Here is a 17942-nt window from a genome sequence, read left to right on the forward strand (position 1 = left end):
GCTGAGTGCAGAAATCAGCTTTGCATTTGTCCTTTTAATGACAGGTGCTGGAAAATTGTCAATACTTCAAACATGATCCTGCTTTTCAGGTCTTATATGCATGGTTTTCATTTTTCCAGTCATAGAATCATAGAATAGTTTGGGTTGGAAGGGACCTTTAAAGGTCATCTAGTCCAACACCCCCCCTGCAATAAGCAGGGACGTCTTCAACTAGATCAGGTTGCTCAGAGCCCCATCCAACCAGTCATCTAGAAAGAGAAAGGAAATGGAATTAAACTTTATTATGCTTCATGAAATAACCATTTTCATGTTTTGCTAGGTTATGAAGGTGAGAATTTGATGAAGATCTTAAAAGACATTGAGAACAGCTCAGAGATTTTGCTGGACAGGTGGAAATTCGAAGTAATACCCAATGATAAAGATGAGAAAGGAGACCCAGTGCCTTACAACATCATTAATAACTACTTTTCTATTGGCGTGGTAAGACTTACGCTTATCCTTAAGTGATTTTCTGTTTTGAATAAATATTTGCATTGTATGTCTTCAAGTAAAGAATTGTTGGCTACAGATCATTTATAATGTTATTTTGCTAGTGAAATGAGTATATAGATGACTGGCAGCAATTTACATAAATTTGCTTCCACACATTCAAACCAGAATTATTTTTCAGGACCTTCTACCTTCCCATCTATAAAGAAGATATTTGTGTTGTTCCTAATGGTTTATGAGCAGCCATAGCACTAAATTTATATTATCATTATGAAGGTCCTATAAAAATATAAAGGAAAACTAATCCTGTAATAAGAACTCTAAGTAACCTTTTCCGTTAGCATCCACATAATCTGAAATGTTTAAAAGAACAGTGGTACTGTTTATTTCTTCAGGGCATTTTTAAATAATAAAATAAAATAATAATATATCCTCCCCACCCCCCCGCAAGTATCTTCTTGGTCTGTCTTATGGGGATGTTCACAGTTAGATTGAATTATGAAGAAAAGGGATTTAACCAGCTTTTCATGTCCTAAGAACTGCATCTCCAGATTTTGCTTCTCTATGATTTCCCAGTATATCTGCTACACAGGCTGCATATATGAGGGGAATTAGGCATGTCCAGTCTGACTCTTCAGCCTTTTGCTTTGGATATGCTTTCAAACACAAGCAGAAGGGGGACCGTGATGAGGTCCAAATTTCACAGATTGAATAGTTCATTAATAAGATTTTTAGCTCGGACACAAATGAAGTCTAATTAAATTTGGAACATATCCTCCAATAGCTAGCGCTGGTTATTCTGAAATCAACTTGTTCCATGTACATTACCTGAATCTGTATATTATTTAAAAAAAAAAAAAAATCAAAACCCACTTTTACAAGTTATCTAATTCTGCAATCCAGTATTTCAAAATGCTACAGTTTGAATGTGTGCTTAGTTTATTTCATCATTGTGCTTCAGCATTAACAAGATTCTGCCCCAGCTTTAAATGGTTGATGAAATTTTTACATATTAATTGCAATTCTGTAATTTTGATATAGTGCCTGTCAGCAACATGCAGAGTCTATTCCTTTAAAACATTCCTTGGCTTCCTGTACTGTGTAGTCTGAAATGCTGAAAAAACAATTAATCGTGTCTCCCCAAGTTTAAGGTATTTACGTAATAAGAAATTGTTCTTGAGTTTTTTCTGCTTGTGTATTTTGGATTTTAGCCTCTGCTCAAAGCAAGTGCAAAGAACAACTAGATGTAACAGAAATAAAAGAAATCAGCATATAAAAGTACATAAATGCAAAGTATATGCACCAAAATTAGTCCAAAATTAGGTTCATAAATGGGAGAGAAAGTAGAAAGGAAAATCTTTGGTTACAGTAAAAAAATACCATAATAACAGAAAATGCCCAGCACAGGGGAACATACTCAGTGACTTTGTCAAAAGGGAATATCAATGCTACAGCTCACAGATGAAGAAAGAAAATAAATGTGTTATACTAAGGAAGCAAACAAGAAGTGAGAAGGAATGATATTTTACACCTATATATTAACACAGTGCAATTTAAATAGTTTCAAAAATTTAGAGCACCACCACATGTAAAGACACAGCACAGAAACAGGAAATTGAATGCCAAGTAGATACTGGGACATCTGTGAATGTGCTAGGCTTCAAAGAATCCTTTAGCATTTTTCAAGGGAAGAAAACAGAATTACATTCAAGAAAAAAAGTTGGACTGAAATTATTACAGTGGCAAGATCATAATACTATTAAGGAAAATATAAATTACTTGTAGAATACTGCAGGAAAATAGCAGGCTCTGCTCTATACATGAGGCTCCATGGACAACCAGAAGACTCAGTTTTCAATTAAAAACTTTAAATTCTGGAATTTAATAATACTAAACGTGATTCTTCACATAATAGAAATGTGAGCACCAGAACATTGTACCAGGAATGGACAAAACAATGTGTTGCATTGAGAAAAGCCTCTAAAATTGTCAAATCACATTTTTGAAGTAGTAAGGTCTGCCAAGTTGGTCATACGTGGAAATATATGAAATACCTGCGTCTTGGTTTTGCTGGTGTGAATAAGACAAAAGAAATGGAGAAAATCAGGAACTGGATTTTAGACTTGCTAAAATTGTGTAATTCGCATATTAAGTAGTATCCATAATAACTCTTGTAAAGCCAGGAAAAATGTTTGTCTATGTAAATAGGCAAAGTATGCAAACTTGGCTACAACTGAAGTAAACTTCATAAAAGCAAACTTGTTTTCAGTACTTGGTGTCTAATACAAACTTTGGCAAGTACTGAACTGGGAAAGGAACTATCTACCACCATGTTGCACACCAGTCCATAGCTGCTGATACCCAAGAATGTAACTGGAGTCAAGCCTATAGCAAAAAAATACTAGTGCCACCTACAATTAAGAGAAATCAAAAAGATTGATATATCGAAGATGTTATTCATAGAACCATAGAAAATCATTGAGTCACCTATCCATGCCTGTCCCTAAGGTAGTGTCAGTGGCACTTGCCTAATTCCTGACAGATGTTTATCCAGTTTGCCTCTAGAAATTCCCAATAAAGGCAGTTTCTTTTTTTGCCTGTGATGACCTACTGTATTACTTGATTGTCCTTACTCTGAGACTTCTTTGTCACATTTAACCTGAAAATAGACCTGGGCCCAGGTCATTTTCTCCTGTACAGAATGGAGAAGGAAAACAAATTATTCCATTCCTCTGTTAAACTACTTATTACCTACTAGAAGGTTTATTAGATCATCCCTTAGTCTTGTGTTCTGTAACCTTTCTATCTCCAATTTCTTCAACCTTTCCTCACAGAAAATGTTTTCTAGACATCTGATCATATGTGTCGCTTTTATCTGCGTTCAGATAAAACAGAAGAATTCAATCCAATTACTCCCTTCAGTCCGTATCTCTCAGGAACCACTGCACTCCCAATTATAGACAATGCTGTATTTGGTGTCTTATCAGTAATGAGTGGAAAAGAGGAATTAATTCATGTCTTGCAGAGGATACCTTTATCAAGAAAAATTAGCATTCTTAGTGTTGGCATGAATTTCTTTATTCATATTTGACTTGTGATTCCTTGTTAATTTCAGATACTATTCTGAAGAACCACTACTTCATATCTCATTTGGGTTTTTCATAGGTGATTCTTCCTGCCTCCATGCAGAAACTTACGCTTAATGGAATTACACCTGCTTTTAATTTTTACTGTTTCTCCAAGGCACTATGAAAACTAATGGTAGCCTACAACATATTGCACATTGCCTCATAGATTCATGCCAAATAATAAGCACAGTCTCTAATCCGATATGAATAGGACCTGCTGTATGAATTTTGTAACAGTATGGCAGAAACTGTATTTGCCAATAAACAATCTCAATGCATACTTAGAAAGGCCAGGGGAGTAAAACTCAGCAAAATTGAGTTGGGGCTCTTACTGCTTTAGAACCATAATTCAGGTTGGAAGGGATCGCAGGAAGGTATTAGTCCAATCTCCTGTTCTAAGGAAGGTCAGCTATGAGAGCAGGTAACATTGATCAGGGCTTTATCCAGTTGGGTCTTAAAAACTTGCAAGGATGGAGATGGCACAACCTCTTCCGGACAACCTGTTCTGGTGCTTGATTTTCCTTATGATGAAGATGTTTTTCCTTGTACTCAGTCCGAATCTCTCTTGTTTCAACTTATGTTCTTTGTCTCCCATATTCCCATTATGTGCTACTGTGAAGAGCCTGGCTTTGTCATCTTGATAACCTCCTCAGAGGTACTTGCAGGCTGCTGCTAGATCTCCCTGAAGCCTTCTCTTCTAGCGTGAGCCAGATCATCCAGCCAGTCTTTTTTTTTTTTTTTTTTTAACCTATTTTCCACCAAACAAGACCATAATATCCAAACTTGGATACAAGAATGTTGGGATAGACAGTGTTCAAAACCTTGCTGAAGTTGAGCATAGCATCCACTGCTCTCTCCTCATCTACAAATCTAGTTTGTTTTATCATAGACAGCAATCAGAAGGCAATTTACCCATTGGAAGGAAAACGATGCACTAAGTTGAAAAGGAATGCTTCACAGTAGTGTGTGTATGTGAAAAGTTTGATTAGTATGTTCAAGCCAAAAAAAGCATTTTTTTCTACATCAGTCTCAGAGCTTTGACATGTACCTAAGTTTAAGTACTATACTATGTATAAGTACTGGGAAAAAAGGAAGAAACAAAGTGAGATGTAGTAGCTGAATGAGTGTGTGCAATGTTCAACCTGATGAAAGCACAAAGCTCGGAAGAACCATAAAAAGCGTAAGCCAAGATGTGTGTCAGTTTCAAAGCGGGAGCTAGAAAACATCTACGAGCAATGTAGAATAAGATAAAGATTTTTCAAGTGCTCACATCCATCATTCTGTCAGGATGGCAAGATACCAGGAGAGAAGATCCATCTGCTTCCCAATAATACTGGAGTCACTGAAACAAGCTAAATATCCAAGAAAAATGTGTATTAAAGCAGTGAAGTCATATTTCCTTTAAAAAACAAACCCCTCCCCCCATCCCCCCAAAAAAACCAAAACACAACAACAACAAACAAACAGAAAAACCCTCCTCAAGAATATAGTAGGGCCATTTGAAAATGGAAACTTGTCTTGGGAAGTCACAGATTCAGCGAGCTGGACAACTGTAACTAATAGTATTAAGAGGACAGCTAAGCAGGCATGATAGAGACAGCAAACATTAGGCCAACTGTCAGACAGTGGCAAGTACAACTAATAACATGTTTTGGAGAAAATAAGAAGTTCTTTTTCCCATATTCTGCACAACCTGCTTTAATAGTCATACGTTCATGCACTAGGTTGATATCATCACAGTGATCATCAAAGACAGCGTTCAATAATGTTAGTATTGGTGTGTTATCACAGTCTGTATTCTAGACAGTTGCTGCAGTAATGGAATTTCAGTCATGTCACATCATTTAGCTAACTTGCTGAAGTTATAAACTGTTAGAAGGAGTGTGTATGTAGACAGCGTGTTAGCTTGCGCATAGTAATTTGTCATGGTTAGCCTTTTCCCCATGGATAAAACAATATAACTTATGCTACTTTCTTCAAACACTCAGCTGATTACCATCAATGGTATGGTGGGTCAACATGTGTATGTGGACAGTTACTTCAGGTAAACTTATGTGCTACAATACCCCTGTACATCTTTTATTTTATCCTAGCTGTTTTCCATGTCTGTATCTCAGGCCTGTATTAAAAAAAAAAAATCAGTTCACTAATCAATTATATAGCATGCTATCTTAGCATAAAGAAGTATTTTCATAAAATTCAGTAATAACTCTTCTGTTCAGTGCGTGAACTTAAAAAAAAACAAATACAACTCAAAAAAAAAAACCCAAAAAAACCCCCAAACAAACAACAACGCCCCCCTGCCCCCAAACTAAACCCCCCTATACTAATGACTGTATGCCAGCATTACTCTAAGTGGCAAAAATAAGGGGAAAAAGTGGATATAGATACCCCTGAAACTAAACCCTATTTTTGCAAACAATTGCTCACAAGTCTAATCTCAGATCTTGCTAGGATCAAACGATTTTCACTGAACAGTCAGCAGTCACAACAAAGTGTAAATACACATTGTTAATTACAAAATGTACTGGCGGACGAGCATATATTCCATCACATTCACAATAAGCATTCTCAATTTGAGTACACACAAAACGAATAAGCGTGGAAGATGGTGAAATACTCATTTGCTGAGTGAGACCTGAACAGTAGGACATGGAAGATGAACCACAAACAGACAGTGAGGCAAACTCTCACATAAGACCAAGGAACACAAAAAACAACTCCAGAACAATCTTTGTTACCTTGAGAAGCACTTACAGCTGCACCATCATCAAACCACATAACGGCATGGTCAAAAATTTTACATGATGCTAGGATGTGAAGAAACAATCCTTTTAAGCCTAGGGAAAAGTAGATTAGTTGTCAAGCAATTCTAGTTAGACAATAATCAATTAAAATGGAGTGACTGTCGAGGCTATGCATCTTTTATGGGGAAGTTATTAAAGAATGTTAAATATGTAGGGAAGTTACGATGCTTGTTTTTAGTGTTTTTCAAATAATTGTCTCAAAGTGAGACAAAATGGATATTTTGATAAAAGCTTTCTCAAAGAATGCCTCATTAAATGTTCAATTGTGATTAAAAATTAGAAACCTCAACTTTCACTAAATGCTTGGTTGAAAAGAGGACGTGTAAGGGGGAAGAAGCCATCTTTTATACTTGGGAATAGGAAAAATGGGAGAGAGCGCAACAAACCTCTGCTACTTAGGCTTGCTGTGCTTTCTCTTCAAGGTGGATATGCAGGAGAGATTACTCAGTGTTTCTCTCTACCTGGGCTTTCTTCTAATACTTAGGAGAGGCAGGAGAATCACAGGAGTTCTAGGAACAAGCCATAGACAGGTAGGATGGAGGCAGAGTTGCGTAGGCAGAATCACCGTAGAGGTTTAGGGTTTGAATTAGTTGATTAAAACCTCAGAAATAATATGAGCTAGGCAAAGTCCATTCACTGATACAGTTATAAAGGGTAGGAAATTCACTCATACTCTTTCTTAAATCCTTTCTTGTAACTCACTTCCACTTGGATTAGTCAATAGAAGTTCCTGGAAAATTGTTGAAAATGTCCTAATTTTCTAAGTCTGGGAGTACTAGCAGCGCTGTAACTGCTACACAGTCACTGAAAAAAAAAACCAAAACCAAAACAGAACCCAAAAAAACCCCCAAAACCAAACAAAAAACCCTGGAGAAATCAGACAAAACTATAACGGAGTCCTTTAAAAAAAATCTGTGCATGACTGGAGCAAATAGCTTTAGGCCAAGCTAAAGGAGCAAATAGCTTTAGGCCAAGCTAAAGGTGCAAAGGTAGGCAGCCAGGTACCAAGCATCATTCTGCAGCAGCCAACTTTGCTAGACCCTGATTTTTTACACTTATTATGCAAAAAACTTGAAAATATTAAATAAAAAATGCTAATTGTACTGAGATAATGACTGACCTCAAAAAGGCTAAAAATGTTTAAACAATTCATCTATCTCCCATTGACTTCCTTCATAGTTAATGCATAGTATTTTGTAATGTTTTCCTTTCTGTGGGTGATAATGCTGAAAGAAATTCTGAATGGATTTGCATTGCTGTTAAGAGGAGAATCCTAAGGTAGGTTTCGCAGAAGCAAGCGTAATTTTTAGTTTACTGTTCTGTCACTGAATTAATTTAGAGTTTAGTCTTTTTGGAGCCAAAATTAGGTCAACGTGGATCAGTACTGAAAGTCTTTTACCATAAACATTTTCTTCCATTGTTTTCTTTCTTCTTTTTTTTTTTTTACCTTTTAAATAAATCATAAATTTATCTGATGTTAATAGGAGATAAACTATTAACCACACTGTTTAATCATCATTTGAATTTTTGTAACTGCGTACGGTATTACAGAGCATATGCTACTAAGCCCCTTGCAGCTCTGTAATTAGAGTTGGAGCATAATAAACTGAACTTGCAAACATCTGCATTGTCTTTTAGTACAAGTTTGTATAGAAAGGAATATTACTGAGATAGATTTTAGGGCAAACTATGCTAGCTATAGTGTGGCACAATGCAACGTTCCCTATGTTAAAACAGTAAAGATATCATTCTAAAATGAAAGCAGTTCTTACTGGTGTCAGTGCGGTATTCGAGGTGTAAGAGTAAACCAAGTGCTACCGTAATGATCAGTATTTACAGATAGCAGCTGTAAAGATTATACTAGCAACCTTCGTACATCCTTGTGTTTAACTAGAAATGTTCTGCGTGATGACTGGTTAAGTAGCTCTCTGATTTCCATCTCAATTTTCTTCCTCTTGGGCCAGATTGCAGTCAAATTTTAAGCTAACTCATATTTTTGACCAAGTTATGTAGCTGTTATATACATAAAGAACATAGATATTCTCTCTGTTCCCACTTAGGTGGATTGCCTAACGGTCTGGCCAGAAGGCCTGCAAGGGTGCTGCTGCCTCTTAGGATAACAGCAGAGTCCCTTAGAGGCTTACATTCTTTCTGGAATACGGAATTGCTCCTCCCTTGTCTAGGCTGAGTGCACGCTTTAGGTTTGAGCCCACTTGGGGTCATTGCTATTGGTCCTCTTCTACATACGTCCCCTGAAGAGTCATTGTCAACAGAATCAAACTCCTTAGGAAGCTTAAAGCTATAGCTAATCATAGAATCATAGAATCATAGAATTGTTGAGGTTGGAAGGGACCTTTAAGATCATCGAGTCCAACCTTTAGCCTACCCTGACAAGAGCCACTTCTAAACCATGTCCTTAAGTGCCCCATCTACCCTTTTTTTAAACACCTCCAGGGATGGTAAATCCACCACCTCCCTGGGCAGCCTATTCCAATGTTTAACAACCCTTTCAGTGAAAAAATGTTTCCTAATATCCAATCTAAACCTCCCCTGACATAACTTGAACCCGTTTCCCCTCGTCCTATCACTTGTCACCAGGGAGAAGAGGTCAGCCCCCATCTCTCTACAACCTCCTTTCAGGTAGTTGTAGAGGGTGATAAGGTCTCCCCTCAGCCTCCTCTTCTCCAGGCTAAACAACCCCAGCTCCCTCAGTCGTTCTTCATAAGGTTTGTCCTCCAGACCCCTCACCAGCTTTGTAGCCCTTCTCTGGACATGCTCCAACAGCTCAACATCCCTCTTGTAGCGAGGGGCCCAAAACTGAACGCAGTACTCGAGGTGGGGCCTCACCAGTGCCGAGTACAGGGGGATGATCACTTCCCTAGTCCGGCTCACCACACTATTCCTGATACAGGCTAGGATGCTGTTGGCCTTCTTGGCCACCTCGGCACACTGCTGGCTCATATTCAGCCGGCTGTCAACCAACACCCCCAGGTCCTTTTCTGCCGGGCTGCTTTCGAGCCACTCTGCCCCAATCCTGTAACGCTGCATGGGGTTGTTGTGACCCAAGTGCAGGACCCGGCACTTGGCCTTGTTGAACCTCATACCATTGGTCTCAGCCCATCGGTCCAGCCTGTCCAGATCCCGCTGCAGAGTCAACCTACCCTCAAGCAGATCAACACGCCCGCCCAGTTTAGTGTCATCTGCGAACTTACTGAGGGTGCATTTGATCCTTTCATCCAGATCATTGATAAAGATATTAAAGAGAACCGGCCCCAGCACCGAGCCCTGGGGGACACCACTTGTGACCGGACACCAACTGGATTTAGCTCCATTTACCACCACTCTCTGGGCACGGCCATCCAGCCAGTTTTTTACCCAGCGAAGAGTACACCTGTCCAGGCCATGAGCAGCCAGTTTCTCCAGGAGAATGCTGTGGGAAACAGTGTCAAAAGCTTTGCAAAAATCCAAGTAGATAACATCCACAGCTTTTCCCTCATCCACTAAGTGGGTCACCTTATCATAGAAGGATATTAGGTTTGATAGGCATGACCTGCCCTTCACAAACCCATGCTGACTGGGCCTGATCACCCTGTTCTCCTGCATGTGCCGTGTAATGGCACTGAGGAGGATCTGTTCCATGACCTTCCCAGGCACCGAGGTCAGACTGACTGGCCTGTAGTTCCCTGGATCCTCCTTCCGGCCCTTCTTGTGGATGGGTGTCGCATTTGCTAACCTCCAGTCAGCTGGGACCTCCCCGGTTGTCCAGGACTGCTCATAAATGATACCAAGTGGCCAGGCGAGCACCTCCGCCAGCTCTTTCAATACCCTTGGGTGGATCCCATCCGGCCCCATAGATTTGTGCACCTCCAGGTGCTGAAGCAGGTCCCTCACCGTTTCCCTTTGGATTACGGGGGCTTCATTCTGCTCCCCATCCCTGTCTTCTAGTTCAGGGGTCTGGGTGCTCAGGGAACAACTGGTCCTACTGCTGAAGACTGAGGCAAAGACTTCATTAAGTACCTCAGCCTTTTCCTCATCCTTGGTCACTATGTTGCCGGCCCTATCTACTAGAGGACAGAGATAATCCTTAGTCCTCTTCTTCTTGCTAATATATTTATAGAAACTTTTTTTGTTGTCCTTGACAACAGAAGCCAGGTTTAGCTCTAGCTGGGCTTTGGCCCTCCTGATTTTTTCCCTACATAGCTTAACTACCTCTTTGTAGTCGTCTTGAGTGGCCTGCCCTTCCTTCCAGAGGCCATAGATCCTCTTTTTTTCCCTAAGTTGCAACACTAGCTCCCTGTTTAGCCAGGCCGGCCTTTTTCCCCGACGGCTTGTCTTCTGGCACATGGGGACAGCCTGCTCCTGCGCCTTTAAGACTTCCTTCTTGAAAATCATCCAGGCTTCCTGGGCTCCTTTGCCCTGGAGGACTGCCTCCCAGGGGACTTTGTCAACCAGGCTCCTGAAAAGCCCAAAGTCTTCCCTCCGGAAGTCCAAGGTAGCAGTTCTGCTGACCCCTCTCCTTGCTTCTCGCAGAATCGAAAACTCTATCATTTCATGGTCACTGTTCCCAAGACAGCCTTCAACCTTCACATCCCCCACAAGACCTTCCCTATTTACAAACAACAGATCCAGCAGGGCACCTTCCCTAGTTGGCTCTCTCACTAGCTGTGTCAGGAAGTTATCCCCAGCACATTCCAGGAACCTTCTAGACTGTTCCCTCCCTGCTGTATTGTATTCCCAGCAGATGTCTGGCAAATTGAAGTCCCCCACGAGGACAAGAGCTCGCGATCTTGAGACTTCTCCCAGCCGTTTATAGAATATTTCATCTGCCTCCTCATCGTGATTGGGCGGTCTATAACAGACTCCTACTACGATATCTGCCTTGTTAGCCCTGCCCCTGATTCTTACCCATAAACACTCAGTCTCATTATCACCATCATTAAGTTCAAAGCATTCATAACACTCCTTAACATACAGGGCCACACCCCCGTCTCTCCTTGCTTGCCTATCCTTCCTGAAGAGCCTATAGGCATCCATGGCAGCACTGTAGCTATGTGAGTCATCCCACCACGTTTCTGTGATGGCGACTACATCATAATTATCCTGCTGCACAATGGCTTCCAGCTCCTCCTGTTTGTTGCCCATGCTACGTGCATTAGTGTATAAGCACTTCAGCTGGGCTATAGGTCTTAGACTATTTCATTTGCACAAGATACTTAAGATGTGGAAAACATCTTATCTGTCTACTTACTGAGACAGGATTTAAATAAGCATCTTCCAACATCGCTTCGGCTGAAACTTTGAATACATGTGCAAACACATACACAAGAACATATTGGAGGGAAAAAAGGAGCAGAATGCCCTAGGACAATAATTAAGACAGTAACCTGGAAGAGAACTCCGATATCCAGATTCCTGTTCCATCTGTTGTTTTTGTCCATTTGATTAACTTGTACATGGCAATTCAGAAACTTCCACTACTATGAATGACTTCTTTTCTAACATCAATAGATAAAGAATTTTAATGCCAAAACAGAATTTATGCAAGTAGAACACCTCAGTCTTTCATTCAGTCTTTACAACATGTGATAATTGATTTCATGGCAATATGGTGATATTCTCACTTGGATGATCTACAACAACAATATTTTTTGCAAGTGTATTTAGTTAAGGCAATAAAGATATCTAAATGTGCCTGTAAATGTTCTGTAAATTCTTTGAGAAACCAGTCAGTATTATACGCTTGGTTAAAAAAAAATAAATCAGTTATCAGGTAGAGGGGAAAACTTCTTTAATACCAGTAAGTAATGCTGCAATCAGGACTTGTTCTCCACAAAATTATTATCAGAAAGTAGTAAAGGTCTACGACAAAGACAAGTGTACTTTTATGACACCTAATATGTTACTATCCAAATGCACTATCAAATAGATATTTGCATGGTCATGATTTAATATCCTTCAGGCTTAACCAGTCACTGAGAGCCTCTTATTCTGCCAGTGGGGAAAAATATGACTGCTTAATTCTCATAATCATAAATTTGAACTTGTTATGGGTCTGCTTCCCCATCTCTATACTCTAAGTCATCAACCCCCACTTCCACTACATCTCCTTAATTCTTTTTTTTTTTGCAAAACTGAAAAAAAAAAATCTTGTAAGAAAAATCTTACATAGAAGTCATATTTTTGGCCTTTCTTGTGAAAGAACATTTCATTAGCATCAACAGAAACTTTGCTATCAGAATTTTTAGTCACAAATACCCGAGTCTAAGTAGGGTTGTTCCTCTTAACTGACAATGTGATCCCATCATCTTTTATTTCATCTAGGTTATTTTAGGGTATATTTATTTCTACAGAAAATGAGTTTACTATGGAATGTATCGTTTACAGAAGGGAATGAATTTTAATTCTGCGGTACCTACATATTTTGAAATTTCAAAGCCTTATAGCATTATGTTGTTCATGGTGGTTAGAGGAATTTTTTTCCATAGGAAAAAAATCCTAAGGACATTTGCCATTTAATCCCAGATTCAATGCAGAATTTAAGCACATGCACACGTTAACAGTAACTCAGTGTGACATTTGAGTATGTGTTTAAACTTTCCTGATCTAGCGAAGCAGTTAACACTTGGTTAATTTTTTAACCATTTTCTGCAGTTTCATTAATATGACTGGACAAATGCACATGTTGAATTCTGGGCATTTGGCGTAAGGTAGTTAATTATTTGAGTGAGATTTGTGGGTATACATAACGAAAAATCATGTTTATTGGTTTGATGAACTAATATGAATATAAGCACATGCTTAAGTGATTTTGTGAATCTTAATCATCACTTTGAATGTACTAATGGAATGCTGTGATATATTGCATTATTTCTGTGCCAGTGAGGGAAAGAACATTTCATAAATAAACAATATTATTACTCTGTAATCCAAATCACTTTTTTTTTCTGAAAAAAGGGTTAAGAGAATGAACAATTCATTTACGTATGAACGTAAATATAATTTAAAAAAAAAATTTATTAATATTTGGTATATCATAGCCTCAGTCTTGTAGCCAAATCTGTAAAAGTGATGCTCTATGGGTGGAGAGAATTCTGCTGTCTTTCAGAAGAAGAGTGTTCAAAACAACTTCAATCCCAGATATGAAATACTGTCTTATTCAGAAGTTATTGGTAGTTCAATCTATAGTTATCTTGTTTAATCTCCAATCTATAGTTATCTTGTTTAATCTCCAAACATTATTAATCTTTTACCGATTAGTTATTCTTATAGGCTTTTGTTGTTTACAGGTTTGAACCCTCTTTACTCTTTTCAGCTTTTGGTGCTATTGAAATTCTTCTGCAGAAATTTTGGACATAATATATGGCAAATAGGGGTGATGCTTGGTTTTTTTTTATGTCAGGTGGTTATTATGGCAGAAAGTCACAAACACATACAACATGCCATGAAAAGCTGGATCTGTAGAATAATTGGTAGATAAGGAGCAATAGGAACCTCTCTGAAGGTTTCCCTTGCTGCTGTGTGATGACGTTTCCCTGAACATGGAGAATGTGAATTCCATATCCAGAAATAGAGAGCCTTAGAGTTGGTAATATCTATATTGCAACACTGCACCTCTCCCCATCATAGCCTTCTACACCCTAAGGTGTCTCAGGGTACCCTAGCAACAGAGGTGCACTGTACTGCATGGAATGTTTAAGGTACATTCATGCAGAGAACAGAAGATTCATAACTTACGTTACTACTTAATGAACCTTACTACTACAAAAAAAATCATTTTTGTGGTTTATAAATTCAAAGAATTTAGATTATTCATAGTGTTTGTTTGGTCATTTATTTATTTTAATTGTAATGCTAAAATGTGAACGTATGCCAGTCTGTGCTGGAACTTCCTGAAAATATGTATGTATATCATATAGATAGATTGAGAATTGCGTGTGTAATTTCCCCTATAGTGCCGTTAGAATACTGAGTACTGTGCTGAATTCACTGTAGGTTTTTGTTAGGTTCAGTGAAAATACAGTTCTGCGGGCTATATTTACATTAGCAAGTAATTTGGCTCAGTAGGAGTGTAGCAATTGATGCTGAGTCCCTTCTGTCTACAAAACAAGCAGTTTGGGAGTCTTAATTCAAACTGGATATAGTCTGTTCCCCTGCAATGAACTCTCCTGGCATATGCTTGTCCTAAAATGACCTAAAGGAGGGGTCATTGGTTTGGCCAGAGTGTCCCCATGTTACGGGAGGAGCACACCAGCCACACTAAATGTGTTTCCTTCCAAAGGTATCTGGCTGAGATGCACCAGTCTTCACTTCAAACAGAATCACGGGAAGTGAGGATGATTAAGAGATTTGCTTTAAAATTTCATTGCTGCGCCAACAGTTTTGCAATAAGCATGAAAAAGTCATTTAGGAGTGCAGTGTGTCTAACTTTGACCTTCCTTCTTCCCCTCCTATATTCCCACGTAGATTTTCTTCTTATGGCATTTTAGGTATTTGAGACTCTCTTTCATTTAACTTTTCATGATGAGGTTAGAACAATGCTGAATACCTTGAACAAAGAAAGACTCCCTTGTTTTAGATTTATGAGTAGCTCATGCACTTGCTATCACTTATTACCTGTCCCTGTCATGTAAAATTATTCTTGTGGTGTGAAATCAAAGGCTAGGAAGTGACTTGTTTCCTACAGTCAGTAAAAACTTTAAGAAGAATCTTTGGGAGAGTCTTTGGCAGTTACCTAAATCCTTCTCTTTAATTTATAAGGGATTTGGAAAATAGAAAAATTTATAGAATTGAGAAGATACATGTTAAATTTCATGATTGAGAAAGCTAGTTATATTAAATAAAATGCAATGAGGCATTATAACTTTACTAAGCAGATACTGTAAAGGGTATTTTGTGGGCAGAAGTGCAGTAAAATGAAATACGCAGTCCTCTAGTGTTTTGTCTTAGCTTACCTTAGCTAGTAGAGATTTTGAGTTTTGTATGTTCAGGGATTGTGGTGGTGGGGGGGTGTTTTGGTGGGGGATTGCAATTGTTTTCATAAGGAAAGGTCTACAAAGCAGCCTAGCCAACAGCTACTGTCACAAGTGACAGTTATAAATGAGAGTATATGCCTAAAGACATAATTAATCTGCAATGAGCTCGGAACAGCTCCTTAGCTAAATGCAACTAAATCAGCTACACAGTGTGTAATTAACTTATGACTATATTAGTCCTAGTACAATATTATTCATTATATATGTAAGTTATTATTTTCTCCATATGAAATTTGTAATATACTAAGTAATGATTAGGAGTTCATTATGGTATTTCATTCATATTATCATAATATAATTGTGATGTATGTTCATCATGTTAATGCTGTTACTCTTAGTTGTTCTTAAAAGAAATGTCAAGTATATCAGAAAAATATGATGTGATTTTTTTTGCACACAGACTGAGAAGCATCTGTATTTAAATGAAATTGAAATTTTAGTCCTCGTCTGGATTTTTTAATTTTGCTTGTTAGTGATGACAGGAACGTATTGAGGAACGGTAGAAGCCAACAATACTTTATATTGAATTCGAGAGTAAGGTGAATAAGCTTTAAGATTGGTCATAAGACTCATGCTGAGCTTGAAGTGGGAAGAAGCTTTGAGGACAGAGAAAATTACTTGAGGAAAAAAGGTAGAGATTTTGAAGACATGTGAGGCTGGCAATCAAGGTAAATTGCATCTGGAAAAGGAATTTGTGAAATGTGCAAGCTATACAGAACATAAGGTGGACTGTGTGTACACTGATAACCTGGCTAAGCTACAAAGCACGTGTCTCTCTGTACGCATGTAAAATTATGTGAAAAATAGCTCAGATTTAAATTATAATCATTCTGTTTTCACGTGAGACTTAATCCTGATATGTGTAAACAAGTTTGTGTAAATGAGTTACTTTACCAACTTCTCCCTGACAACATCGTTTAGCTTTTTCCCATGCCATTAAAGATCCTGTCTCAGAACTTTACTTTCACAGGTCTACCAGAGCCCTACTGAGTCTTTTCAGACTGCCTGTCTGTAGCTGAGAGTGACCAAAGAAATCATGATCATGCTGACTCAAGTGCCCACTGAGGACATGAAGTACAGTTATTTCTGAGAACACACTATAAAACCCAATCTATTACAGGTAACAAAGAGGGAGATCCATTTTATATGCATTTTATATCGAATTACCTTTATAGGTATTTAGTTATATACATTTAAGAAACAAATTCTTAAATTAATTAATTGCTTAGAATTGCTTATTGATTAGAAAATGAGCAGTGTGATATCTGTTGGAAATTTCTTCCTCTGCCTTCTAATTCTGATTGGCTTAGTTTAGAAGAACAGTCCACCTGTTGACTACATTCGAAATTGCTGTTAAAACTACAAAATTAATCTGAGATATTGATCCTTTGAGTGCATGATGAATCCAGTATGACGCTATTTTAGCCTGTATTATGTAGTCATAGCTGTTGTGTTCTCGATGCTTTAAGGGAGAAAGATAAATAAAAAAAATTTTAAAAAGAGTAAGAAAGGCATTCTGGCCACAGACGCAGGGTTAAAGACGAGAAATAAACAAACATAGAATTCTGAGGTTTAAAATGGGCACCTCTGCAGAGTTAAAAGAGAAAGCTGATGTGTGAATTGAATGTTAAATAGGCACAGGGAATTTTTGTTTCGGCATCCACCATACAATCATACGTACAATGCATGTCTGTGCTCAGTCTTGATACTTGATCTCTTGATATCAGTCTTGATGTCTTGATCTGCTCAGATAGCAGAGAGATTAATCTTTTAAAAATCCAGCCAACAGGCTTTAGGAAGAACTTTTTACTTCTGAGATGGGTACATATCTGAGAAGAGTTCACGTCACAAGATGTATAAAAATAACAATGGCATATCAGCCATTTAAATTATGCGCGTTATTGATTTTATGGTGCGTGTTATACAGGGAAGAAGTATTATGGGGGAAACACATAAAAATCTCAGAGACCTCGAGTTGTCTGCCATTTAGCATTATTTACATATCTAGAGAGTTGATAGCTTAATTGAGATTCCAGTGGTACAAAAATATTCTTTATATCTCCAGATCTGCATGTTTTCTACATTTTTATGGCAAAGTCCCAAAAGGAACATGATTTAACTAAACTGAAAGTGGGTGGATTTAGCCAAGAAACACTTAGTCTTATGTTACCATCCGAACCAGGTGGAACTAGAGGCAAATTACTGAACATAAGTTATTCCATGTCCTTACTGGAACAATTTGTACTAAAGAGCTTCTACAGACACATAGCCAAGGAACTCTCTATTCACCATTTGTGATATTACAGTTTCTTCATTTAAACTGGAGTTCTGTGGGTAAAGCACAGCATAGTCTTTGTTTCTGTGGCAATCCCAAGAGTACTTAGGCTTATAACATGCCAAAGAAGGGGTCAAAATTGTTGCCCTTATGCTGTCATTTTGTATAACCACTGGTGGTGTCACCGAGGCTGAATGGGCTGGTGTGGCAC

The 17942-nt window shown here is 38.3% G+C and overlaps 1 protein-coding gene across 5 annotated transcripts in view; it reads left to right on the forward strand.

The window, feature by feature from the left end:
- DGKB (diacylglycerol kinase beta) overlaps positions 1-17942 on the forward strand; it is a 364246-nt gene that overhangs the window by 156854 nt on the left and 189450 nt on the right. For all 5 annotated transcript variants that reach the window (XM_054192842.1, XM_054192841.1, XM_054192843.1 and 2 more), the window contains one exon: positions 320-480. In XM_054192842.1, coding sequence (XP_054048817.1) covers positions 320-480 — 161 coding nt within the window. The remainder of the gene's footprint in view (positions 1-319; positions 481-17942) is intronic.

The sequence above is a fragment of the Rissa tridactyla genome, chromosome 2 (assembly GCF_028500815.1).
Source record: "Rissa tridactyla isolate bRisTri1 chromosome 2, bRisTri1.patW.cur.20221130, whole genome shotgun sequence".
NCBI classification, from domain to species: domain Eukaryota; kingdom Metazoa; phylum Chordata; class Aves; order Charadriiformes; family Laridae; genus Rissa; species Rissa tridactyla.